The following is a 27,267-nucleotide window of genomic DNA, read 5'->3' on the forward strand; positions in this document are numbered from 1 at the left end:
GGCGTTGATTTCGGTGACCTTTAACCTCTGCTTAGGCTGCTAATGTTCTCCCCTCAGTGTTCTGATCTGAAGCCTTCCCCAAAGAGTCAAAGCCAGAAACGGCTGCGCAGGTGTCGGCAAATGTTTGGACAGGCAGAGTGTTTACTCTGTAGTCCCATCAGCGCATTAGTTGCATGCTGTTTTGATTTATTGAAGAGCAAGGCATCAAGGTGGGGTAAAGAAATAAGGACAGATTGCCTACTGCTAGCTGCTTCTTTATCTCCATTCAAACTTCCATTAACACCAGCCCCCACATCAGGGTACACACTCTTCAACCTCTGCACCCCCACACACCTGAGCGATACACTGAGAGCTGCTGGACCTGTGTGTGTGTGTGTGTGTATGCATGGAGAGGAGGTACACTGGGAGAAAGAGGTGTTTCTCGGCGGCAGCTGCTATGAGTAATGCGGCTGCCACCCAGGACCCCGAGCAGTTAATGAGAGCAATAGCAGCTCCACGGAGTGACAGCACAGATTACGCGCTAAATCTCTGGCATAATGAAGAATCCTGGGACACAAGAAAGCCAGGCCTGCCATAAATCCGCTTCTGGAAGAATCCCACAATTACCTCCACCACCATTCCTGTCTGTTCACGGCTGTCCAAGCAGCACAGAGGCATCAGATGACGCTGTAGCTTTGTAGCAGTGTTAATGTACACAACTTACTTGATAAACACCAATGTAACTCTTTTCAAAGCTACTGAACAGAGCCCGTTGCTGGTGTGAGTCTTACCATGCTTCACAATGGCAAGTAGGGGTTGTAGTCTCTGGTAAGGGAGGTGAAGAACAAGGATGCTAGTGTGTGTCTATAAAAAGTCAATGCAGCCTAGCCATATTCAAAGTGAGGTGAGCCTCTGTTAGAGCTTGGAATGAATAGTTAATAGAAGATAACTCTGAATTTACATAGGTCCCAAAATCTACCTGAATTTGTTGTTCTATAAATAGTATTTTTGGTAACAAATGTAATGTTTTGAAAAGCATTGGGTTAAAATGTTAACTGTAGTTAGATGATAATTATCCCACATTTCAAAAATGACGGCAGGTTATATTAATCCAGTGTGAATAGACATGTAGGGGAGTATTCCGTAATATCCAGGGATTAAGGAGTTTTTATCTAGTTTTCTCTAGGCGAGGCATTTAGTGATGTAATATACAGTTCAAGAAGGAGGCTAAGCTCAGTGCAGGCACATTCAAATTATTACCAACTCCTGCCAAGCATCTCAAGTCACAGCTCTGAAACCAGCCATTCTGAATAGGCTGTTTACACAGGGAAAAAAAGGGGCTGTGGTGGTTGAGCCTTGTGATATATTGACCAAAGCATTGTCTCTCAGATATTTCATTAAGGCCCTACAACTGTGTGGGTATAATATGTCCCCTAAGGACATTAATAGGTTGTTTGTTCACTATTACACAATAACAGTTTCTATTCTTTTAGAAGGCTTCACGCTAGATATCAGAACATTGCTCTGAGGATTACCTTCATTGTATTTGTGATGAGTTGTAGTGGTGTGGCTGAATGCCATCAAAACATCATAGGAATTTTCAATATCTAGTTTAGTGTTCCCAGAAAACTGTAGCTGAAGGGGTCTGACTCTCAACTTATACCCCTTATTTCAGAAGGCATGTTGGAGATAAGCAGGTGTATTGCAGGTGTACAGGATTTTCACTGGGGCAAAAAAGTGAGGTGCTCTCAGACCCCCACATTCACACATTATTATTTATTGTACAATTCATCAGTCGACCCAGAGCCACACTTTCACAATGTATTTTTAAACCCAGGTCTTGTTTTATTTTATTTTTTTTAATAATTTCTCAACAAATGACTCTTGGTAACGAACGTCTTCCTGTCATGAGAACCGATGACATGCTCGTTAGAACATCACATCTCTCTTAAATCATACCCCAGCCATAAAATCTTTCTTCCACTCCTCTCTGAACTCTCAAACATGTTTTTTTCATAAGAGTGTCATCGTTATCCACTGCCACTGACAGTAAAGCTAAGTTTTAATAACCAATTCAATCTAAGATACAAAGAAACTTTTCTAGAAAGAAATTGTCAGGCACAAAATTTCAATAACAAAAAGTACCATTTTTTTTAGAAAGAATGCAATTACTTTGGTGTTGGACCAAACAGTCTCAGGATTCCGCGTGGGAGGTTGGAAAGGAGTGGATTTGTTATTAATGGCAGATATTCGTGAATTTGGGACACTTCTACTGGTCTGGTGGCTTGTTACAGTCAAATTTCTGGAGATTTTTAGTGGCCAAAATGTAAAACACTGTTTTTTTAGGGGATTTAGTGTTGAATCTTGCTATATGTATCCTCAGTATACTGTATATAACTATGTAACACTTGCTACTCAAACTCTGCTCTACTGCTTATTCCAGAGCAGCTTAATCACCACACTGGACAAAGCTTGTTGGTTTGGGGTATTCTGGTGGGGTAGATTCCCTCTAACTCATACCCTCACATACTGTAATATCCTGAGAGCAGGCTGTGACACTATCTTACCTTGTTAGCCCACTATCTGTTCATTCGGCCCAAGTGGGTCCTTGAAAAAAAAAAGCACTGTGAACTGTGAAGTGTGTGCTTTTCTTTCCTTTCTGTCCTGCAGTGGTGGACGGGTTCTACTGCCTGTGTAACCCTGGTTACGCTGGAGTGAGGTGTGAGCAGGACATTGATGACTGTGCGGTCAACACCTGCCGGAACAACTCAACCTGCGTCGACCTTCACCTGGTGAGTCTCCGTCACATTTGCCTCCGGAGTAATGGGCGTAGCTATGGAGATATTGGGAAAGGCATGGACTTGGAATTGCCCCAAGCCACAGGATACAACACTTGAGCCGTGATATGAAACCGTTGTGAATTTTCATTTGCTAAAACTTGTGAGATATTACATTTTACACACATTGATCCTTCCCAACTAAAACTCTAAGTGAACACTTAGCTCATCTCCTCACAGCGCGTGAACCTCTACATCATGAATGCATTACAGGAAGATCCTTTTAGAGCCAAAACCTAATGCTATTCTTGCCAGACTGGCAGGGTTTTTGGGGCCAGACAACATAATCATAACCATTTTGTGTAATAACCTTCTGCCTCCTAGAGCCAAGAAATGCTTGGAATGTCTGGTTCCTATCGCCACCGCTGTGAGCAATTTGGACTCTGAGAAGAGCATCTAGATTTAAGAATTTCATCAGAAATTCCTGATCAGAATTATCTGTATGTTAGATATGGGTATTTAATTATATGCAAGAATCATGAGTTCCAGTTTATGCTAAGAGGGAATGTGTTCATTTTTACTACAGTGACAGCCTTTTACATGTCTGGGAAAGCTTTATTCTAGACCAGAGCATTGCTGTGAGGAGGAATTGATGGCATTTGGCCATGAGAACATTAACGAGTCGAGGTACTGATGTTGATTAATGATGATTAGTTCTGGATCACAAAAACCGCTATCACTCATCTCAGACATTGAAGTGGATATGGCTTCGTCACTCCAGAGAATGTCACTTCACGGCCCCAACACCGCAAATCTTTACAGGTGCAGTCCTTCCGTTCGTGTCATGTTTTACAATGCCCTGTTTATAGCAGCTCTGTGCACAGCTGAACATGTGTTCCCCTTAAAATAGCTGAGATCACTAAAACATTTTGCACATGTAGTGTATACGAGCCCTGACATGGCAGATACTGGTAGGTAACAAAAAATAAACTATCAACCACAACTTGCAATGAGTAAGTTCAATAAAGAGTATATCTCCAGCACTATTTGACAAGATGATTTACTGAAATAGGTTGTGATGGCAGTTTGGCTGCGATGTTATCTGCTGGGAAATGACTCAGCGAAAGGTATCTAATAGCATTCCCAGCAGCCACCTCGCAGCACTGCTTCAAAGTGCCTTCACTTAAAATGACAATGAAGCCTTTTTTTCCCCCCACTTTCTATTCTTGGCTTTATTCTTGTCTTTCTCGTGACTAACAATCCTTCTGCTGTGTTATTGCAGTGGTTTCAGCCCTGTTTTTGGTTAATTATTAGCTTCTATATTAGCAGAAAATAACAAGGCTGTGTAACCCGAATGTAATGGACACCTGCTAATGTATGGTTTTATTTGAAATGAAGGGGATTATACCCTTCTGTCTGACTCTTGGCATTGGGCTTAGTGACTTTACCCTCATGTACAGCTGCGGTGGTGATTACAAAACTGGGCAGCCAATCAGCTTGGCTTCAGGGTGGGGCTACAGGTATATTTTTTTGAATGCATTATGAGTGACTTTAAAGCAGCAGCCTGTAATTGTCTCCATTGATTATTCTCATGTTGTGAAACTGACATTAAACATGGACCAGCTGTACAGAGCGTAGACTGGTTCAGTCAGGGACTACAAAACCATTTGATTGCACTTTATTGAAACTCTGTAAAAATGCTATTAAATATCACTGAATATTGTTTGCTACATTTTGGTGACACATTTTTTTCCCCTGAACCTTTTGTCCAGTCTGCAGGATCTATTGCACAGGTTTTGTCCCATAGTCCAAGATTCATCCTCAGTATGGAAACTAATAGGCCAAGGGAAAGAAATAGTGACCTCCTCCGTCTTTTCCAGCCTCTTCCTCCTCCTCCTGCTCTCCCTCTTCAGCACTGCCATCCATCCTGATACACTTTCTCCCCTCTCTTTCTATTTTTATTCGCTACAAACCCCCCTTCCTCCCTCTCTCCCCACCTCCCTACCTCCCCCTTGCCATGGCTTTGTTCACCTCTGTCTCTCTCTCTCTCTCTCTCTCTCTCTCTCTCTCTCTAAATTATAAACAAGGTGCGAGGCCTCATACACTTGTTTTCCCACTCTGAACAGTAGGGGGAAAATGGCATATCATTTATTCCTGTTGAATAATGCAAGTCCAGTTTTTTTTATAATGGAGAAAGAGAGCAGAGTTCTATTTCTCTGGCTATTAATGCCAACCCTTCAGATGAAAAGATCAGCCATACATTGAGGGTTGCTGTGTATTAGCTTATAGTTGCATGTGAAGTGCTGAAGTGCCTAGCCATACAACATTCCATCCATACCAAACCTCATATATCAAATGTTCTTTGCTGTTTTTCTTTCTTTTTTTTCGTTTTGAATATTTTCATCTGAAAACACAGGCTGTGATCTACACCTTGTCCATGTTTCCTGGTGAACTGACCAATATAAATGATCCTAAGTGGGATGTCTAAGTTGTTAAGACGTTGATTATCATAGCACCTGACCTCACTATTGTTCTGAATGCCATCAAACACTCACAAATACTCCAACTCCTTGCCTGAAGACTCAGCTTATATACTTCTGCGAAGGTGGACTGGCTGCAGATAAATACAAAGTAAGAAGTATTAGATGAGTCTGTGTTCACAAACCTTAGTCCATAAGCTTCGCATGATTTGTAATTTGTATTTTTTAATAATATGCAGAATGTTAGAGGCCTTTCACTGATATTAAATTCTCATTATTTTGCCGCACGTCCAGAAGTCGGTTGCAGTTTCTACTTCCCATGATCCAAGTAATGCCAAACACATGCTTTGATGTTGAGTTCTGGGCTCTGGAGTGGCCAGACCGCTGTTGTTAGAACAATCAGTGGGGCTCCCAAGCGGCGTAGTGGCCTTATTCGGTTCACTCCCTGGTGATACATCAGCAGTCCAAGGTCAGGAGTTCTAGAAAGCACACTTGGATTTGCTCTCTGGGAGTACTTCCCTTCTCACTTTATCACAGCGTGTTCAGTGCTAATCAGTTCTCCTCCAGTGTGTTGAGCTGTCCAGTGGTAGTTCAGAAAGAAGCAGTGGCTGGTGACATGCAGGAAGCCACCCAGATTGGTGGCACTGAGCCGGCTTCTCACAATAGAACAGTGGACAGAAACCGTTGCTTTTTTTTTTGCTGTGTTTTTTTAGTACATCTTTTTGTTTTTGGATATATTCCAGTATTGCTTATATTAGTACATAAAGTATCACAGCACAAAACCAGCTCTGTATGTGTGGATTATTCATAGAATTAATGAGATTCCTGTGTATCTATAGGAGCTCTAACAGCCTAAAGCTTTGGTTGCTGGTTGTCTGTAAAGGTTTTCAGTTATCCGGAAAGTTTTTGAAGTGATGAAACCTCTCAAATGAGCAGTGAAACATCTTCACCATCTTCAAACACATCTTCATCTGCACCCTTTCACCTTGACATCCTGCTTCTCACACCTGACTGATGTGGAGGACTGAAAAATTTGCGCATACGTACAGGAAGCCAAGCTTTACTATAGTAAGGCACCAAATAATGTGGTGTATATTAAAGGGCACATACTGTAAATACAGCAGGATCCAAATGTATGAAACTACTATTTACTTACTGGCTACTTGCATTGTTTTCTCACTGCGCCATTCTCCAGAGTCCTACATTTAAAAGAGGAATTTAAAGACTGTCATACTGCTGATCACTTTTCAGAGATCTAGCCAAATACAACACATTTGGGAAAGAATACATTGTTTGCTGTATATTCTTTAGATAGTAAGTGTAGCCAATCAGACTGAGCTTTTAAAATGGGTTTGAAATGATGGCTATGTAGCAGTATGTAAATAAGCAGGGTATAGTTTTGACAGTGTTTTTGAGAACACTGTCAAAACTACAAAAGATCTAACCAGGAGAGATCTAACCATTGTGTGTCACCATGGTGTGTTCTCTGTTCTTCTGTTCTTTTTGATTAGAGATGTTTGTGTGTTGTATGTAAAGGGGAAAGGAGCTTTAGGGTGGTATTTTTTTTTTTTCAATGAGTGGGGGGTAGGGGATATGTTTGAATAAACTCTCAATCAAAATGATTGTTTTTCCATTTGGACATTTAAACCAATTGCTGATACACTAAAAACAATTGAATTCCTCAGTTGTTTATCCATGTGCTCTATAAACATTCTTATACAACCAGATATTAGGAAATTACCTTAACGTATTAGTAGATTTATTACATCACAAAACAAAAGAACAGTATTTTTTTTATAAAGGTTACTCCTCGTCTTGTGGAGTTTTATAAACAAACGTTTCCCTTAGAGTTACCTTAACAGCTACTGGGTAAGTCGACTTAACATATAATATGTGGGTTTTTCCTTCTATATTTTTAAAATAAGAGTTTTTTTTTCCGTGAACAGTCTGTATTCACTGGGTACTGCATAGTGTTTTGAAATTTTAACCAACTTTACGTACAACAACAAACTCATTTTCCATAACATTTATTTATGAAACCTTAACTGGGGAAGTTACCGCTGTCTGAAGGTGACCTTGCACCTCCGTTTGTCATTGTACTCTTTTTGTAAATGTGCAATAACCTGCAACTCCACATTATAAAGACATTTCATGATGAAAAATCCTCCAGCTGCTCCAATTTCCTCCCACAGTCCAAAAACACACATGGGATTGGCTGAGTGAAATGTCCACAGGTGTGTGTGAGAGTGACTGTGTGTGTGTGTGATGCTCTGTGATGGACTGGCACCCTGTCCGAGGCGTGTTCTTGCTTTGTACCCAAGACCCTGATCAGGATGAAGTGGTAACAGAGTAGGTTTGGATTAATGTGTGAATGTCAAGCAGAACGTTTACATATAATTTTACTGTTATTACTTATTTCTTCTAATTATATTATGGAATATGGGCGGCACGGTGGTGCAGCAGGTTAGTGTCGCAGTCACACAGCTCCAGGGACCTGGAGGTTGTGGGTTCGATTCCCACTCTGGGTGACTGTCTGTGAGGAGTTGGTGTGTTCTCCCCGTGTCCGCGTGGTTTCCTCCGGGTGCTCCGGTTTCCTCCCACAGTCCAAAAACACACGTTGGTAGGTGGATTGGTGACTCAAAAAGTGTCCGTAGGTGTAAGTGAATGTGTGTGTGTGTGTTGCCCTGTGAAGGACTGGCGCCCCCTCCAGGGTGTATTCCCGCCTTGCGCCCAATGATTCCAGGTGGGCTCTGGACCCACCGTGACCCCAGATAATGAATGAATGAATGGATTATGGAAAATGTAGTTGTTACCTTTCACCAAGTCTCCCACTTTCACACACAGTGCCACCAGCCTGGGGGAGGGAGCACAAACAGATGTGATCTCTGAGAAAAGCGACACCAAATATCACTTCATTTCAAAGTGCTGTTAATGCAGTGTCTCTGGTGTGATCCACATGTTTGCAGGAGGACGCAAAATGCCCAGAGTTATATCAGCTGATAGATGCTTGATCACAGGGGGAAGAGATTGGGCGATCGTCCCTTCTTAGAGAGCAACGACAGCTGTGCTCTGTTGTACTCCCAGGCCTCAGGTGGCTGAGATCTCATGGAGGATCAAAAAGGTGATCTGCCAGTGTGATTTCAGGTTTTGGCCACGACTCTGTTAGTAGAGACATTGTGATGCTGGGTTTAAGTTTCCATGTGGCTGTGAAGACTGAGGTGCTATGGGGTGATGGAGACAGATAATTACTGCGTCAGATTTCCTTAGAAAATAGCATTCTGAGACAACGTGGCTTGAGGGGAACAAACGTTGAATCTCTTCTACGCATGTAAACAAAGTAGTTAATAAGGCCGCAAATATTGGGAAGAACATCACCTGACACTTTTATGACCCGCGATATGGATTTAGAACAGCACGGACGCATTAATAGCCACTCTATATGCTCAATGGTTGGATCATTGCATGAGTGGTTTAAGAGATTTTTATAACCCCACAGGCCTGAAATCACTGACTACGAAATGGCCTGCCCAGCGTGTAATTGAGCACTTTAATGGTACACTTCCCCGCAGCCATTATGATGGTATGCACTGTGTAAAGGGGGGGAAAAAAACACATGCGCTTGTATTAAACAGAGTGTGACCCACGTCAGTTCTCATACACGGGCTAAGTGCCACTGACCTTTAGTTCTCTGTGTGACCACAAAGACCGGGGAGAGCAGCTACTCACTGAACGTCCCTATGTAGGTCACACTCAAGAGCCTAAAGTTGACTAATGTCCTGTCTGTCCACACTCTTTGTGCTCCATTAAACAGTCCAAACATTCAGCTGCGGTTTATCGACTCCCCAAAGATGTTGGGCTTTTGGTGTTTTTTATAAATGATGTGATAAAGGGTTAAATGTTGTCACGTGGATAATATTCACTGTCCAAAGGTTTGTAGACACCTTTATAATTACAGAATTATGTTGTTTTAAAGGTAAATTACTCAGCTGTTTTAAAGGTGAGGAGTTTGATGTGTTCTTTCTGCGTCTGCGTGGGATTCATTCTCAAACACGTCACTGGGTGATTGTGTAAAATGGTCCACGGGTGTGAGTGAGTGAGTGAGTGAGTGAGTGAGTGAGTGAGTGAGATTGTCGAGGGGTTTTAGTGTTTGTGTGTGTGTGACTGTGTAAGATTGTCGAGGGGTTTTAGTGTTTGTGACTGTGTGACTGTGTAAGATTGTCGAGGGGTTTTAGTGTTTGTGACTGTGTGACTGTGTAAGATTGTCGAGGGGTTTTAGTGTTTGTGACTGTGTGACTGTGTAAGATTGTCGAGGGGTTTTAGTGTCTGTGTGTGAGTGACTGGGTGATTGTGTGATTGTTTAAAATTGTCCACATGTTGTGTGTGTGTGTGAGTGACTGGGTGATTGTGTGATTGTTTAAAATTGTCCACATGTTGTGTGTGTGTGTGAGTGACTGGGTGATTGTGTGAAATTGTCGAGGGGTTTTAGTGTTTGAGTGAATGTGTGTGTGTGTGTGAGAGAGAGAGAGAGAGAGAGAGAGAGACGCACACGTGTGTGTGTGTGTGTGTGTGTGTGTGTGTGTGTGTGTGTGTGTGTGTGTGTGTGAATGCGTGACCAGGTTAGTGTGTGAACATTTCCACAGGTTTTTGTATGTGCGAGTGAGTGGGTGGTTGAGTGAATGAGTGAACGTTTCCCATGTTTTAGTGAGTGATCTGGTGAATTGTCCACAGGGGTGAAGATGTAAGTGACGGCGAGTGTGGTTCACTTCTTTGGACTAGCGCCCCGTCCAGGGTGTGTTCCTGACTTACACACAATTAATCCTTGGTGGACTCCGCACCCAACACATCCCTGATCAGAATGAAGGGGTTACAGAAGATGGATGAATGAAAGAATGAAATAAGCTGTTTTTAATGACTTGCCTGGTTTAAATAAAGTTTAAATAACAAAAATAAATAAATTAAACAGAATGACTTAATTATTAATACCTTTTTCAAAAGAAATGTTGGATGTTCTGGTGTCTGAACACTTTTGGTGACATAGTGTATTTATTTACACCGTGTAAAGTGCAGCCCCTGGTTCCTACGTCGCTGTAGAGACGTCTGTGTTTGTGTGTTTCTGTACAATGCACCACACCATTTCACATGAACCCACTAAATAGCATTAGTTGAATTCCTTTCTGACTTGATTATTTGCATTATTTTCAGATATGAACATGCTTCAGCCCTTGTTTTCTTTTCAAACGTATCGTGTGCATATATTCTTCCAGAAGGTTTCACCGTAATGCTTGCATTTCGTCCACAAAAGCAGCTACTTAAGCTACAGCTACAGAACTCTTATATTCCATTAAACGCTTAGAGTCACAAAAGGATGGATGGAGACGGAACGTTGTTTTGATGTTGTTTGATTCTTGAGACAAATGTCCTGTGGTATACTTTATCCTCAGTGGCATTTATTTTTCCTTGTGCTTTCCGCAGGTTCTGCCGTGTGCGTTTTGTTTCCTTGCTGTTGGATGCACTGGGACATTCTTTCGAGACTCCGAACCAGGCCCCGCAGCCCTGGCGAGACAGATTTATGGCTTATTATTGAGCGGTACACGGAATTCTCCTTTATCTATGATCTAATATTTCTTTGTGACCGGCTAGTTTTGCTCTTTCTCTCCCTGAGCAGCAATAATCAATGAGCCAGAACTGCTATTCATTTAATAGAGACTCAGGTACGTGCTATGCGTCTCTCAGTCAGAAGCAGTTTGAGAAGGAAAACCATCAGAGAGGGACGACAAAGGGACGAGGGGGAGAACGCTAACTGTCTGTTTTTTACTGCATTTAAGGCTGAGTATCCTCAGCTTTAAGAGAAACCAGTCTATAATGTGACTAGTTGGGATTTGGAGACTTCCTCTTGCCCACTGTTCATTTTTATGAGCTTGTTTTTATTGAAAACAGTGTGAAGTAGGTTTATAGACATGTGGCGTCTACCCCTGAGCACTGTTACTATGCACTGCAAAGGTACTGGAGGTCACCCCACTATGGCTTTTCCAGTGCTGTGCAGAAAATAAGAGATCACCCTTCCTTTATTACATTTCCAATCAGAACTGTTGTTCATATTCTGTTTCTGAGGCGACTGGATATAAGACTAGCTCCTTAAAGATAAGGAGCAGTTAAGCATTGGTGGGAAAGGTTTAGATGGAACTACTAACAGCCACGCGATTGTAGATCATAAATCACTAGGCGAGGTTTTAAGATTTGAGAGAGAGCTCAGAACGTTGAGCTCTAGTCTTGCTGCAAGTCTGAGAATATCCATAGGTTTTCTGTCCATCCTTCCACTGTGAGAAGACAACTCGACAGGTCTGAAAGGATGTGGAGCTGTCAAGAAGATATTCAAGAATAAGAACTGGGCAAGACATGAAAGTCTTTTATTACAACACAGCACTTTTATTGTGATTTTCCTTTGAAAGGAGGATATAGTCCAGCACTAGGCTTAATCCCTGTCTGGCAGCATCCAGGCTTGGAATCTTCTTTGTGATTACATGGATCATGAGGAGTTTGGCGAATGAACTTTGGATGAGGGTATGGAAAAATTCCCTTTGGATTTCTTTGAAAATTGAAAGTCTCCCAAAAATGGAAAATTCCATTGTTTTTTTTTTATTATTATTCCTGGTGCATTTTAGCTAGAATGGAAATAAATATAATTGGTCTGTGACACTTTAGGAAGTCTTTGCTGTATGCAGGGTAAGATGATCAGGCTTGAAGGTGCTTCACTAATTCACATATACGTCTCCAAACATGTAATACCCCTACAGAGTGCTGTGTACAATACGCTTTCATTTTCATTCATTTATAAGCATTTAAGACTGTGGATTTTATTCTATACATGTAATTCATTATGCGTTGCCTACGGGGTCTTAGTGCCGTCATGAACAGCCTGTTCACCTTCTTACTAATATGAAATATTCACAATTCAATTAGGAAAATTGTCTCTTGTTGGTCTTAGCTAATGGGAATTTTGCCTTGCATTTTTGTTTTTTTGGAAGCTAAGCCATTGTGTGTTTAGGGAACAGGATTCTTAGAACGTTAGTATCGTTATTATCTTTGAACATTCAGGATTTTAAATTACTGACAATTGGCTGTGCATGAAAAAAGGAAATGGACAACAAACAATAAAATGACCAAACTGAACTGCTGCTGGTATTGTTAGAATAATGAACTGGCCCCTCCACGAACCAGACCTCAACAACACCTGGGTATATTTGGGATTACGGAGATGCAACCAACTTCTGAGACTGAAATTTGGAGATATACAAATAAATACCATTGCATACTTGCATCCTTTGGAAAATGGGAAGTGTATTACAGGTAAAGTATGGACATGGTAAATACAGAAAACTGCCCTTTTGTTTTTCTTTTTTGTGAGAGTGAGTATGCATCCAGTGTTAAAACTGTCTCTTGGATGTTGAGTTTGTTGTAGGTGATTTAAGCACATAACATTCTAATCCCCATTTCTCACAGGCTTCTGATTTCCCAGTTCTGTCAAAATTGTTCCTCCATTATGAATAAGGCTCGCTGTGATCAAATCATATCAGAAAAAATGGAGAAGCACACTTTTGGAAGTTATAATATACAGTGTGGGCCATTTATATGGATACACCTCAATAAAATTGAAAAAACTAATGTTGGATCCAAAATGGCCGACTTCAAAATGGCCGCCATGGTCACCACCCATCTTGAAAAATTTCCCCCTCCCTTATACTAATGTGCCACAAACGGGTTAATATCACCAACCATTCCCATTTTATTAAGGTGTATCCATATAAATAGCCCACCCTGTATATCCGCCTGGCCTTACACAGCCCCCCAAGAGACCCCGTGACCCCTTAAAATATGAGCACTTACCTCTCCTTTAGTAAAATTGCATTGGTCACCGTTGATCAAGCCAAAGAGGCCACAGTTTGTTACACTGTCCAAACATTAATGGTCACTCCTTGAAGGAAACTACTTTAAGAGGCAACTTTTTTTTTTCAAGGATGCTCTACAGCAGCTGCAAATGAGCCTGTGTTCACCATGCCCACTGCTAAGAGCTGCCTAGAGGAGTTAAAACCCTGTTCTCTTGTAGAAATGCATTCTGTAGAGTAATAGTGCTCCTCTCAGTTCCATAGGGACGAGGGTTCTACAAGAGTACCTGCCCTCACTAATGTTTGTAGCAGAGTGCCACCAGATCCTTACAGCGATGTTCCAGCAACTAGTTGGAATCCTTCCTAGAAGAGTGAAGTCTGTCAGAGCAGCAAAGAGAGACAAGCTTCCTTTGATTTCTGAAGCACTGTTTGGTGCGCTGGTGTTTACAGTGGTACACAGTAATCACAATATATTATCTCAGCCCAAATTAAGATGCAAACTGTGCTGCGGTGAACTATAGACTGTACTTGTTTTTAAACCTCCTTCCAATGATCTGAGCATTAAAATAGACACTGGTAAGCCGTGTCACTACATCAAGGGGTGCCTATGTGTTTGATCCTCTCCAGCTCCTGTTTGTTTCAGCTCTGTGCGCTGTGTAATTTTGTAGGCTCTCCCTTTGCGAAGGTTGGTTTAGTAATTTATGCTGAAATTAGTGGTTTGCATGCCTTTAAACATATGCCTGAATATTTGATGCAGGATGGTGGGTGGTTGAAGGAGTTGATTTGCATAGCAGCACTCGCACTTCCAATGAGACGACTGTAACTCTTTTAAATGTATCCTGAGCACGTGTTTGTGTTTTTTTTTTGGTTTTTTGTTCCCACTTCCCCATTATTACCTTGACATTTTCTAAGAAGAATAAAAATGTGAATACGTACCTGTAGCCGACAGCTTTGCCCTGAACATCCTCTTGTTCTCAGCTCAGATCACACGTTCATAAAGTTCATGTTGGACCGGTTCATATAAAGGTGGCTGCAACCCCTCACTTTGCCACGGCTGTTGTCTTTCCATTCATTTGAACTTGTGAACTTGCGGAAACCTGTGAAAGTCAAACACGAGCCAGTGTGCAGTGCAGTCATCTCACTTTTATAACAAAAGCTAGCATATCTTTGTGAGAAATCCATATCTGCACATGTCTATACACTGTTTGGTCAACGCATATATGTTTTTATATTTTTTAAATCTGCACAGGTCTCTGAAATGAAGTTTTTCCATACACACAGTTGCTTGACTCCACAAGCCAATCCTGGGTGGGCTTTGTACTCCTCTAGCTGACACATGGCTTTAGACATGGTGACCTTTGGCACATATACAACTGTTTTAGAGCTTTTAGAACTTTTGCCAATGGCAAAAACTCACTGGCCAGTTATTTTTGTCTCTGACGTTGCTATAGCAACCCACCAGCCAATCGGCTTATCATAGTGTCTCAGTGCCCAGTGATTTCTGACAAAACCGAATATGCACACCTACAGTATGTCCAAAAGTTTGTGGACACATGTTGTAACCAGTTGTGATGGATCTCCCGAATCTGAACGCTTGAGATAAGTGCTTGTTATAAAGTTTCATCTCTTGAGACGGTAGCTGTGCTTTTTTCTGTTTTCTAAACTCCCATGTACCCGGTCTTTGCATTTTTTCTGTGAGCAAAGTGAGAGCTTCAGCTCTTGTGGAAGACATTTTGTCAGTCTTTGTCCTCATGTGAACTGAGTAATCACAAACACTTTCTGTGACATTCAGAGATCAGCAGCAGCTCTTGCATTTAAAGAAGTGAATCAGCTTTTTAAATTTGTCCTTGGAATTTAACCAATCCTTGCCAGTGAAAACACACTCACACACACACACACTGAGAGCCACGCCCAGCACCCTGGGAGGAGTTGGGGGATTAGGTACCTTGCTCATGGACACTTCTGGTGTGGATGTTGAGGGAGGAGACAGCACTGTTCCTTCACTGCCCCACCCCCCCCATTTTCCCGCCATTTGCAGCAGCCTTCCATTCCCAAGCCTGCTTTTCTAACTATTGGGACACAATTGTTTGTTGTTTGATCAGCTTTTGTTTTACACATACATTACATTTAATCTTTTAATAAATCTTTTAATACAACTCCTGTAACTTTTATTTTTTTTAACTTTCCTCTTCCTCATGCAGCTAAACAAAGAGTGGTCTCTGTTTGTTGCACTGGACCGTGTCACAATGACTTTCCATATTCCATGATTTAGACTAGTGCAATGTTTTGGTCATCTGTTTTCATTTAACTGTCCCCGTTTCTGCTTTCAGAGCTACCAGTGTGTGTGTGGGCCGGGCTGGGAGGGAGTCTTCTGTGAACGAGAGACAGACGAGTGCACACCCAACCCCTGCAAAAATAACGGCACCTGCACTGACCTCCCCAATACCTTCAGGTAGGTCCCACAGTACTCATGTGAAAAAATGGCTGTAAATAGTGGTTTAGTCCCCACAGTGCTTCAGTAATGACCTCTACACTTCTCTAGATTTGGTAACACTGCTGTGAGGACTGGATTGCAATCAGCCATGTGAACTTGACTAAAGTAGCTGTAGCTTCTAGCTTCTACTCTTCTGGGAGTTCCATCGCTTCAGCCCAGTGTTTGAGGGGTAGAGGGCATGGGTAGTGGTTATACCCCTCAAGACCATATTATCATTGAGAATATTTTTGTTAATCAGCCTCAGGTTTTGTCCAGATGTGGCCTAAAGGTTGGTTGCCAGTGATCTCCATTTTCAGTGCAGTGCATAGCTGCAAAACCTGCCAAACACTTTCAATTTAGTTTTCAGTTTGTTAGTCAGCTTAATGAGGGGCGAGAGCAGGCTTGTCTCCATAAATATTCAAGCGGACGACTATGTGGTTTTTACTGGAGGTGGGGTGGCACAGCGGGGAGGCATGCTGCAACTACCACATCAAATGGTGACTTTTAGTGTAAAGAGAAACATAGAATTGACTCATTAGTTAAGCTAAGAGAAACTAAAAAAAATACACTTATTTATTCACCTGCTTCTTGAATTTTTCTATCCACACAAGCGTAGATCTGTCACATGGCACATTTATAACTGATCGAGTGAAGGAATAATCTACAGCATTAAAGATGGCCACTTTATGGTATGAAAGGTGCTCTATAAAGAAACTTGCCTGGTTTAGAGCTTCATCTAAACACTGCGCTGATATGTCCTTTACTGGTTCTATCTCCATGAATGCAGCATATAACAGAGCCACATATCTATAGATACAACCTGGAGGCACTGCCCCCATAATGCCCTTTAGCGATGGCTCTGGGTGAGAGTATGTATCTATGCCGTGTTCAACTGGTTGTCTCCGTTGTGCTTGTGTCTACACATAATGGCTAAATACACATTGGTGCCTTTGTGGGTAGGTCTACATACACTCTGGTGGTTTGTTTGTGGGTTTGTGTCACAAATCTGCATCCCACAGGCTACAGCCCCAATTATTAGGGAAGTTTAAGCAATTCTGTCATTGCATGATTGAGAAAACCATTTGGTCAGTTTGAAAATGATCACACTTCACAAACAACCTGGTGCCGTCCAGAGGCTGCAGGTGTCAGCTCTGGCCAAAACAAGGTGTCAATTGTCAGTTATCATTACAGACCCAGAAGTTTCATATCCAGTAAAGGGGAGGGGTGGGATTTGGCAGGATTCTGCTGTGTTCATGCCCACATCGGAGCTGGAGAATCCCCCAGTCTGAGATTAGCATTCGCAAATGGCCGAGATAATGAATGGCAGATGGCACGTAAAACAAATGAATCAATCAGTGACACTCAGCGGGGAGAGGGGGGTTTGGATCTGTGACTCAGTTGAGGAAAAAAGCTGCTGTTGCGTGTACACACACACACAGAGGAGAGACTAGAGAATAGAAAAGGGGGATGGGAAAAGATGAAGAGTTGAATCCAGGCCTGTGAGCTCACTGCCACCAAGTGGAGCATACATTCCTTCTCTCTCTCTCTCTCTCTCTCTCTCTCTCTCTCTCTCTCTCTCTCTCTCTCTCTCTCTTCTCTCTCTCTCTCTGGTAAATATAATCCCAGCTCAGTGCTTTCACCTCCCACTGTCCTATTTCCAGCCGTCTGGAGTTTAATACTCCTCAGTCCGATGTCGCAATTAACCTGTTAATCCCCTCAGCTGTTTAGAAATCCTCCTCACGTACCAGGGGGGCCTTTGACACGGACGCTGCTTTGATTGAACACGCCTGCTTTTACACTGCTTAAAGTCACCAACAAATACTTCTTGTGTTTTGTCGACTTTTGTAGTTAGTTAGAAGCATAGGATTAACTCGTGGTATTCTGTTCCATTTTGTGTCAAGCTCTAATTTCTTTTTTAAACAGGACACTCACAAATGAGCGAATAAAGTCCATATTAATAATAAATAGGATCACAGTAGAAAATGACAATTCAAATGTGGGTCTGAAAGCAGGGGCAGTTCATTCATTAGGGCGATGGGGCGACGCACCACCAAAAGGGTAACGGAGGATTGTTTTCATCCTACTACAGTAAAAACCCTTGGCTCTGTATTAACCAAGCTCTGCCAGACGGTTTGTCCCTTCTCTAGGTGTCACAGACCAATCAGAATTAGGTTTTGTTCTGTACAGTCCCACCTCTTTTTTTTGGGCAAAGTCAAGGCTCTTGTTTTTGAGCTGCAGAGCCTTCAGTACATTCACGGGATCCAGGAGGGCTCACCCCAACTTACTCTCCTCATATACAAGGTGAGGCGTGTTCCAAATGGCCCCTACTCTATTTCCAACATTGCTCACTATGTAATGAAGAGTATAGTGAATAGGGCACTGATTCATTTTGGGCTCAACCCTGTACGGATTCCCGAAGCAGCTAGAGCCGCCTAGAGAGAGCAGCTAGCGATCTGGTCAGTACAACGTAAACTTCACAACACTCTTTATTCCAGAACTGCTGCACCTGAAATAACATATCTGAAGACTGAAGAGTGAAAAATAGAATAGAATTTTATGAGTAGTGGTGAGGCTGGTCTCTCTTCAAAATATCTGAGTGACTCAATGGCAAATTATTTTTTTATTTTTGAGGCAAAGTAACTTTATGAAAGAAGACCTTTATAATAAACTCCTGCATAAAGCTCTCCACAAATAGTGTACAGAATGTAGATAAAGCGAACGCTTTATGAATCTAGTGGTTACTGGTGGAATTTTACATGAGGTGACCAAAGAAATAAAACTCTCCAACTTTAGATGACATTGTCAAGTTAGATTCCTGATTCATTTGTACAGTGCCAGTTGTATAGATGTCTAGCTCTTAATTTGTCCAGTGGACAAGTCACCTTAGCAGTTATCGCAACAATTGCCCCCCCTGAGAGATTTGGCAGGAACTGCTACTGTCTGAAAGGATGTGTATCAGCCAAGAAGCCATTACTGAGAAAAGGAAAGAGAACTCTCCGGTGGTGTTAATAGTGGAAATGGAGGCAGTTCTAAAATAACTGGTATTTGGTTTCACATTTTACGAGGAACAACAACCCTCCTCCCAATGTTACATAGTGCACTTTCTGCAGTGCTGAGCCTGGAGTAGCAACAACAAGAACAAGGCTTTTTCTCCTTCGCATTACAATAATTTTGTAATTTTTATGTAAAAATAGTATGTATATTTACTTTAATTTACATTTAATTCATTTCATTTTATTTAGTTTCTGTGGGTCCGTAGTTCCTGAAAGTTGTAAACAGCAGGTGGTGATTTTAAACAAAAAGGAATGTGTGTAATAGAGATGCAAGGTTTTTACTATGGCAGCGTGTTCTGCATTTTACTTCCTCTCTGATTTTATATATTTGTATTCCACTATATTATGTGAAAGACTGTGATAGTCTGTGATTGTTAATCCATCCTGTGTTTGTGCAGATGCTCCTGTGCTCGTGGCTGGACCGGTCGTGACTGCAGTGCGGATGTGGAGGAGTGTGCCTCCTCGCCCTGCTTCAACGGCGCCCAGTGCGTGGAGTCAGACATCCCAGGAGAGTTCTCCTGCACCTGCCCTCCTTTCTTCACCGGCCCACTCTGCAGAGTGGCCCATGACCCCTGTGACCTTCACAATGACCCCTGCCTGCACAACTCCACCTGCCGCCCCCAGCTCAACGGCACCGCCCAGTGTTTGTGTCCTCCAGGTGAGAAACAGCCACAACGTATCCACCATCATGTATGTACCATCACTAACACTTACCCTTCATGCTGACCACTGCACAGTGAGTGATCTCAGTCTGGGGCAGTGCTGGTCAGTGGTCCAGATGGCAGTGATTGGGATACAAGGTCATGCTGTTATGTATTGTTGGTGAGGGTAGCATTTGGCTGAGTGTCCACTTGTACCAGTGCAACACACACTAACACTCCACACCTCTGTTGTGGTCCTAAAGTAGGGTCCTAACCATTGAGTAACAGGGTGATTTTAATGTTCTGGCTGATTGGTGTGTATCCTTTAAATGGCCTCACAGTACCTTATATCCACAGCATGAGTGGGCAGTGCCTAATGTGAGTAGGTGCTGTTTTTAATGCACTCTATGGGCTGAGGAGTTGTACATTTTCAAACTTATTTCCAAAGTAGAATTTAATATAATTTCAATATTTGTCTTAGAACAGAGCCTTTAAGAAAATGTTTGGATTTATAGTTTCTTTTTTTGGTTGATGTTCATCCAACTGAAAAGCTTCTGATTTGCAGGTTTATTCTAATCCTCTTAAATAGAAAGGGAAAAAAACATTCTTTACTCTGTGAATCTCTGCAGTCTTTAAAACCAGACTCATATTGCTGTATTGTCAGAGCCATGTAGGTGTTTTAAATCACTATGCCCTATACATATGTGTTATAAATACTACTATTAATAAAAAGTTCTTTGTAATAAGCCTTCATCTTATACCTAGAGTTTAAACAAAGATCAGCTATTTTAAATTCATCTAATTCTATTGTGCAGGATATTGGTAACTTTTCTTATGAATCTATATATATATATGTCCATACTGTTCAGTGCAGCAGTGTGCAGTTTGGGACACAGCCAGAGACTAATGTTAACTTGCTGCATGTTTAGAGCGCTTTCTCACAACATGAACACAGCTAATATTAATGTTACCTAACTCTCAGATCCTTTGTCACCCTAGCAGTTATATACAAGCCACTTTCATAATTGTAATTAGCCGTCATTGTTATCTGTTGTGCGCAAATACAGCTCTTTCCAATTGTGTGGGGGACATGTCCACCAATCCCCCACGGTTCCTACGCCAATGGGCCTTATCACAGCATCAGTGACTGCAATGAGCCTGTTGTGCACTACACATCTTTTCAAAATGGAGCTGCATGCTTGATACTGCCAATCTCAAGTCATAAACCCTCATTTCTTCCGATTCCCTTATGCCCTACACTTTGAGAAATGATGCCTTAGGAGCAAATGTTTCAATGCCTTTTGAAGCCTATTGTAAGGAATTCATTCATTGCCATATAATGCCTTTTATATATATATATATTCGGTATATATATATATACCGAATATATATTTATGTAAAAGTAAAAAAAAAACACACCTTAGGTATAATAAGGTATTGAATAACCTTTTGTATTGTAAAATGCCTTAAATGTACAGCTGTACATTCTTATGTCAGGCCTATAATGATTAAGTGTAATGTGCGCTTATGAATGCAATAATAAAGTATTAGAAATCCATGATTCACTGGAGTTAGTACTGAAATACTTCACCCACAAATGCCTCCATGGCTAATGAGGATTAGAAACTTGTGAGCACCAGTTAGCGTGGTCTAATTTGCAATTTGCAGAATGCGTTTTCATTATTGCCACATGCTCCCAGGCCGAGTGCTGGAGTCTCAATGCTCATGTAAATATTTTTGCGTTTGTCCGGCTCAAACACACCTGCTCCAGCTCATCAGGTAATTATCAAACCCTCCCTGAGCTTAGTCAGGTGCTGGAGCAAAGACAGCACAAAATGTGCAATGTATCACATCCAGTGGTCCTCGGATTAAACAGCAGTGCATCATTAGCTGTGGTTCCTTACACTTTTGTCTGGTCAGTTTGAAAGAATACTAAATGAAATGACCCTTCGCACTCTGCCTACCTTTGATTAATATTAATATTAATATCAGTTAAAGGAGAATTTTATTTTTCCAAAGTCCTTCCTTATTTAGTTGATTCTATGGGGATGAAAACAAGGTTTTTAAACTGGTTTAATATGAAATGCAATACAGTAGAGATGTTAGAATTGGTCAGTGCTGACAGGAGCTAGACATGAATATAGGTTACAAATGCCTCTCATATGATTAGATAATGTTTTGTTTTAAACATTAAAGAAGACCCAGAAGACACACGCGGGCTCACGTGTGAGTGTAAAGAAATCTACGTTGGCAAGTTTCATCTTTTCACACTTTCTGAATGGCTTTGCTTAAATGTCAACAGTTGAATATTGTTCCGCATTTCAGTCATTTTCCTACAGTGACGCATAGACCATTTCAGTCATTTTCCTACAGTGACACATAGACCATTTCAGTCATTCTCCTACAGTGACGCATAGACCATTTCAGTCTTTTTCCTAGAGTGACACATAGACCATTTCAGTCATTCTCCTAGAGTGACACATAGACCATTTCAGTCATTTTCCTATAGTGACGCATAGACCATTTCAGTCATTTTCCTACAGTGACGCATAGACCATTTCAGTCATTCTCCTAGAGTGACGCATAGACCATTTCAGTCATTTTCCTACAGTGACACATAGACCATTTCAGTCATTTTCCTACAGTGACACATAGACCATTTCAGTCATTTTCCTATAGTGACGCATAGACCCTTTCAGTGATTTTCCTACAGTGACACACAGACGATTTCAGTGATTTTCCTACAGTGACACATAGACCATTTCAGTCATTTTCCTATAGTGACGCATATACCATTTCTGTGATTTTCCTACAGTGACACATAGACCATTTCAGTCATTTTCCTAGAGAGACCGCTCCCGTTTCAGGAAAGATTTCTCAGCCATTTACCTACTGTAAAAACCTTCAGTAAAACTCACCCCAGGTTATTTTTTTTCCTGTCCAAATTGACATGTACGGGGATATTGCGTCATATCCCAGGGATTTTCGCAGGTTTTCTCGAGCTGGAGGAGGCGTATAGGGATGTGATATACAGTTTAAGTAAAACTCAGCTCTTGAAACAAGCACTACGATTAAATCCATAAAACAACCTGAAGAAACACTCAGTAAAGAGACATTTCTGATAGCTGTAGGTAGTTTTCATGCACAATAGTAGTTTCCATATGTATTATTATGAACATGTGTCCTACTCTTTAACTTACCATTCTCCCCCATTATCTGTTATGAAGGACTAGATGATAAGATTGTCGAGTGCTGGATATATTTAGGCTGTTCTCAGAACAGTCGTGACACTCTAAAAACTCCAGTAGCTCCAGTAGATGTGTCTGATCCACTCTGTGTGATGGCGGTGTGTGAATCGAGTAGCTCCTCCCATCTCTGTTATTTTCACACAGATTTCTTATCCAGTATGAATCCACCAAAAATATTACTGATATCTTGTGGAAAAATTCAATTACCCCAACTCTCTACAAAAAACTAATACAATCCGAAGGACAGTACATGTAGCATCAGTTCATGGTTAGTCATTTGAATCCAGAAATGTATTTTTTCTATGAGAACACTGAGTCCATTTATATGGAGAGTCTTTCTATAATTCTCTCACATTTTGTACTCTCACATAATCTCCCATTCCAGCTCTCTGTTGTCACTCTTCTCACCACCTCTTGTGTCTTGCCACAAATCCCAATACTTTGATTAAATGATATAAAAAAAAAAAACACTAGTACAGAGGCACCATATTTCACGAATGGTGGTAGTGTGGGGTGTCCAAGTGTCTTCTCCGCTGCCTGTGGAGTGTGGGGTTGTTCACACTCACACGTTCAGGCATGGCTTGTTTGTGGTATTTCTTATTCACTGCATCTGCCACGGCTCCTGTGATGAGATTAGATCGTATCATGTGAGCGGCAGATTGCAGAGTCCCCCGCCGACGCTATTTCCAGTCAGAAGCTCAGCCCCGGTCGTAATGGAAGTCCACTGGATGCACTTTGGCGATGGAGAGCTCCCTGCAAATACACAAGAAAGAAAGTCTAACCTTTCCACTTGGTTTGTTTTTGTTGTTGTCATTATTGTATGTAATAAATCTTTTTTGTTAACATCATCTAAAAGCAGTTAACTACCAGTATGATCACTAAAACCAATCATACAACCTCTAATTCATGCTCATGAATTGCATTGTGGGTAACACCACTACCACAAATAGAAACGACACTGCTATTCTGGTGAAAAATGCATCATTTTGGCATAATTCTTTTTTGGCGTACATTTTCAAGATATTATTTAATGTCTGTAAGATATTTATTCTGAAATGTTCACAAAATAATTGATAGCTGGTATTTCGATATGGTATAAAAAATGTACCTTAAGTATTATGTTTGTATGTTTAAAAGTATGTTCAAATAATCCCATTTGTCCATGACTTTTATTGTGTACTATTATGATTAATTATATAAAACATAAATAACAGCAGTGCATGAAAAAAGGGGCTATGCTACATTTATCAACTGACACAAATTTTGACTATTTTTCTAAAATTACCATCAATTGATGTTATTAATTTGACTGTGTTTGATTTAATTTAAAGTGTGTATATATATATATCTCACCTCTCACCCATGGTCTGCTACTTTAAAGATATATTTCCATTCAGCCAGATGGCTTAAGCCCAGTATCAGTAAACAGCACAGGAATGGTTCATTTGAATAATCAAAAAAAAGTGAAAACTTCTGTTTGAGGCACTTCCTGGCCACTGCTATGTGTTTGCTGAAGTTTTCTTTCATCATTATTGAGTAAATACAGCATTAGCAGTAGATGTTACATGTTGTGTTTTTTTGGCTGAAGATGCAGCTCAGGGAGTGATTGAATCAGCCTTTCCAAATGACACCCCCACACTTTATCATATAGCAAATATATGATTTCAATTATCCGCACACTTTCGCCCACGCTGGTTTACAAGTGAGGCTCTGAGAACAAATAGACAGGGCGTCTGGAGACATCCCTGACTGGTCCCTGCCATCTCGTTATCGATTCTAATTCAGATGGCTGCATGGAATTGCTTTGCTTGGATTTCAAATGTGACATAGTCCTGAATATAGATCCTCACACCGGTGGGGTGAATGAAAGTGGTCCGGGAGAAAGGCTGGGGCCACAGTCAGGTTTAGTTCAGTATAGGTTCTCGGATATATTTATACTCTGGTAACTGGTGGGCACAAGAGCAGGGAAATGAAACGAATGTTGGGCAGGATAAAAATAGAGCACTTTGGCAAGCCATGGAAGGCTTTTTCTAGGGGAGAGGAATAGGAAATTAGCTTCTACTGCTGCATACATTACCACTCCGGAGTTGTGTGTGGGTTCATCTCTCTTTCTCTCTCTCTCTCTCTCTCTCGTTCACTCTCACTCTCCACAAGCTTCCACAGTCACTGTATCTCCAGATTCAGTCTTAAAATCTGCAGGACAGAGGTCACCTAGCAAACAGCAGGTGTGGTTTGACCTTCGACCAACATTTCTCACAAGGATGTGTTATAACTGGCTTCAGAGGAGAGGAAAAAACTACATCTTACACTAACACCTGATTAAATTAGAATCCGTCAACTCTCGCCAAAGCAAAAGATTCTGAAGTCGAAATGAAATCAGAACTTTGACGCCATTCCCTTCAGATTTCATATCCGTGGTTTATATTAACCATTTGATGGAAGTACAGAGACGATCGCTTGCTTCTGAGTGCCTTCTGAAGCTGTTGGTGGGCAACACAGACCAGGGAAAATGATAATAACCAATATTATCATAGTACAATCCTCCCACTACTTTGGAGGACCATTTCTACCACTGTTTCAGGCAGCGGTACATCAACATATTGACTTAGCATGTCAAAATGTATTCTTTGTTGGCAAAATGCTGAGTTAGTATCGCAAATAACCACATATTTCCTGAAAGAATGACCTGAGATTAGCTTCAGAGAAAGTGTGTTCTAGCCCGCTCACGAGAATTGAGCAGATGGTGTTTTCAAGTCGTGCCTTGCTCCCAGTGGTTCGGTGTAGGCTCTGGACCCACCACATTAATGCATCAGGATGAAGCAGTTGAAGGAGATCAAAGGAATAAACTTGTGGATCACACCACTTATTGCGATGTTGGTAAATACAGCTATGCAGAAACAGTAATCGTCAGTTGGTGATCTCCTCCTAGCGTGTTGAGCTCATTACACCTCTTGCCATTCGACCCTGTGAGTGTGGGAGACCTAGCTACTGGAGAACCTTCACAGTTAAATCAGTGTGCACAGTCCACCAAGCCTGCTGCACAAACATTAATAATCATGGGATTTTGTTGCTGTTAGAATTGTATATAGTTCTGTTTACATTACCTGGCAATGAAAAAGTGCAAGGTTCCTATCTGTTAGAAATCTGGTATCTGCATGCTATGGAAGTAGCCTGGGCTGGGCTGAGAGTTTCTAGCTGAGGCTGAGCAGACAGATATAGAAGGTGACAGTAAGCAGAGCGTCTGGTCCCATGTAAACCAAGTGCACATGCAACATTTATGAAAAAGCTGGAGCTCTGCTACACGGCCCTCCCCCACTCCCCCAAGTGTGAGGAGCCTTTTATGGCAACCGTCTGAGTGTGTTTTTAAAAAATGTCGCCGCGCGGGAACAAGGCTAACCCAGCAATAAGAGCACTCACCCGAGGGCAGCCGGCAGTGAACGCTGAGGTCATGTCACTGTGTCCTGAACGGGAGGGGGAGAGGGGAGAGTGCTGTTAAAAAAAACAGGATATGCAACGTGAAATGGTTTTAAATGTAGATGAGATCTGGGTTCTGTTTTGAGGGTACGGTGACTTCATTTTACTTAATTTTCTTAAAAACGAAAAGCAACAGTATAAACATTAATGCAATGATCTATTGTATAATAAAATTAATGACTTTATTTTTTCACCACAAGATTTCAGACTGCGCAAAGGGGAGGGAGTGAGTGGGAACGAGAAAAGGTGATGATGAAGAGCGGGAGGAAAGGGGAAAAGGTGAAGTGAGAAGAGAGTAAGGTGTAAAAGAGAGTAGGATGTGAGGAGTAAGTAAGGATGAGTGCAGGAGAGAGTGATGGGGAAGAAGAGGGTGAATGGGGGACAGTAGGAATGAGAGCGAGAGAGTGAAAATATAAAGAGGAGGTGTAGAGCAATGAAAAGGAAAATACTGCAAGTAAAATATAAAAGAGCAGGACAAATTTTAAGAAAAGGCACTAAAAGACTAATAGATTAAAAGGGAAAAGCAGAGAGCGAATGGTACAGACGGAGAGAAAGAAAGAGCAAACAGAAGAGGGTATAGGAAGAGGGGGAGGGCAGGCAAAAGGGAGAGAGCGAGCCAGATGGATTGAGAGTGAGGGAGCAGTCAGTGCGATTCTGGCGATGATGATGGCTGATGAAGATGAGCACAGACACACCAGCTCCTGTACTGTGTGTTCTGCTTGGTGTCGCTCTTCCCTCTGAGCCCTGGTCTAACACACTGTGACACTCGGCGCTTTAAAGACACGACGTCCCTGTCTGTCTCGCACTCTCTCTCTCTCCTGCCCTTTTGTTTTTTATAACTGTGATAGGGCCTGCTGTTTACCTTATAGTCATTCAAGAGATGAAGGAGCTTAGTGACAGCGCCCCCTAGGGTTATTGACCCATGTGGTGAAGATGACCCAAACTGTTATTTTTATGTTTTATATGTGATACATTAAATCAGCTGATACTTGCCAATGTGAGCCATTAGTAAGTAACAGACTTAGGCTGTTAGTGTTCTCCTGCAAGTGTGTTGAACTGTGCTGTATCAGCAGTTTGAAAAGAAGCGTTGGTTTGCTTCATATGTAATTTGTGAGTTGTTACGAAAGGCTTATTTTGGAGTCGTGTTTCTTTTTTTTCAGGTCTATGCAGTAATAAGTAATATTATTATTTTATGCCTTGGATAGACTTTATGCAAATGCCTTATCTCGTTATGTTAATTAAGTCAAAGCCTGGCCAGG

The 27,267-nt window shown here is 41.5% G+C and overlaps 1 protein-coding gene across 1 annotated transcript in view; it reads left to right on the top strand.

The window, feature by feature from the left end:
* eys (eyes shut homolog) overlaps window positions 1–27,267 on the top strand; it is a 313,091-nt gene that overhangs the window by 100,857 nt on the left and 184,967 nt on the right. The window contains 3 exon segments of the mRNA XM_066660060.1: window positions 2,650–2,771; window positions 15,450–15,571; window positions 19,044–19,303. Coding sequence (XP_066516157.1) covers window positions 2,650–2,771; window positions 15,450–15,571; window positions 19,044–19,303 — 504 coding nt within the window.

Source organism: Hoplias malabaricus, chromosome 2 (assembly GCF_029633855.1).
Source record: "Hoplias malabaricus isolate fHopMal1 chromosome 2, fHopMal1.hap1, whole genome shotgun sequence".
Classification (NCBI taxonomy): domain Eukaryota; kingdom Metazoa; phylum Chordata; class Actinopteri; order Characiformes; family Erythrinidae; genus Hoplias; species Hoplias malabaricus.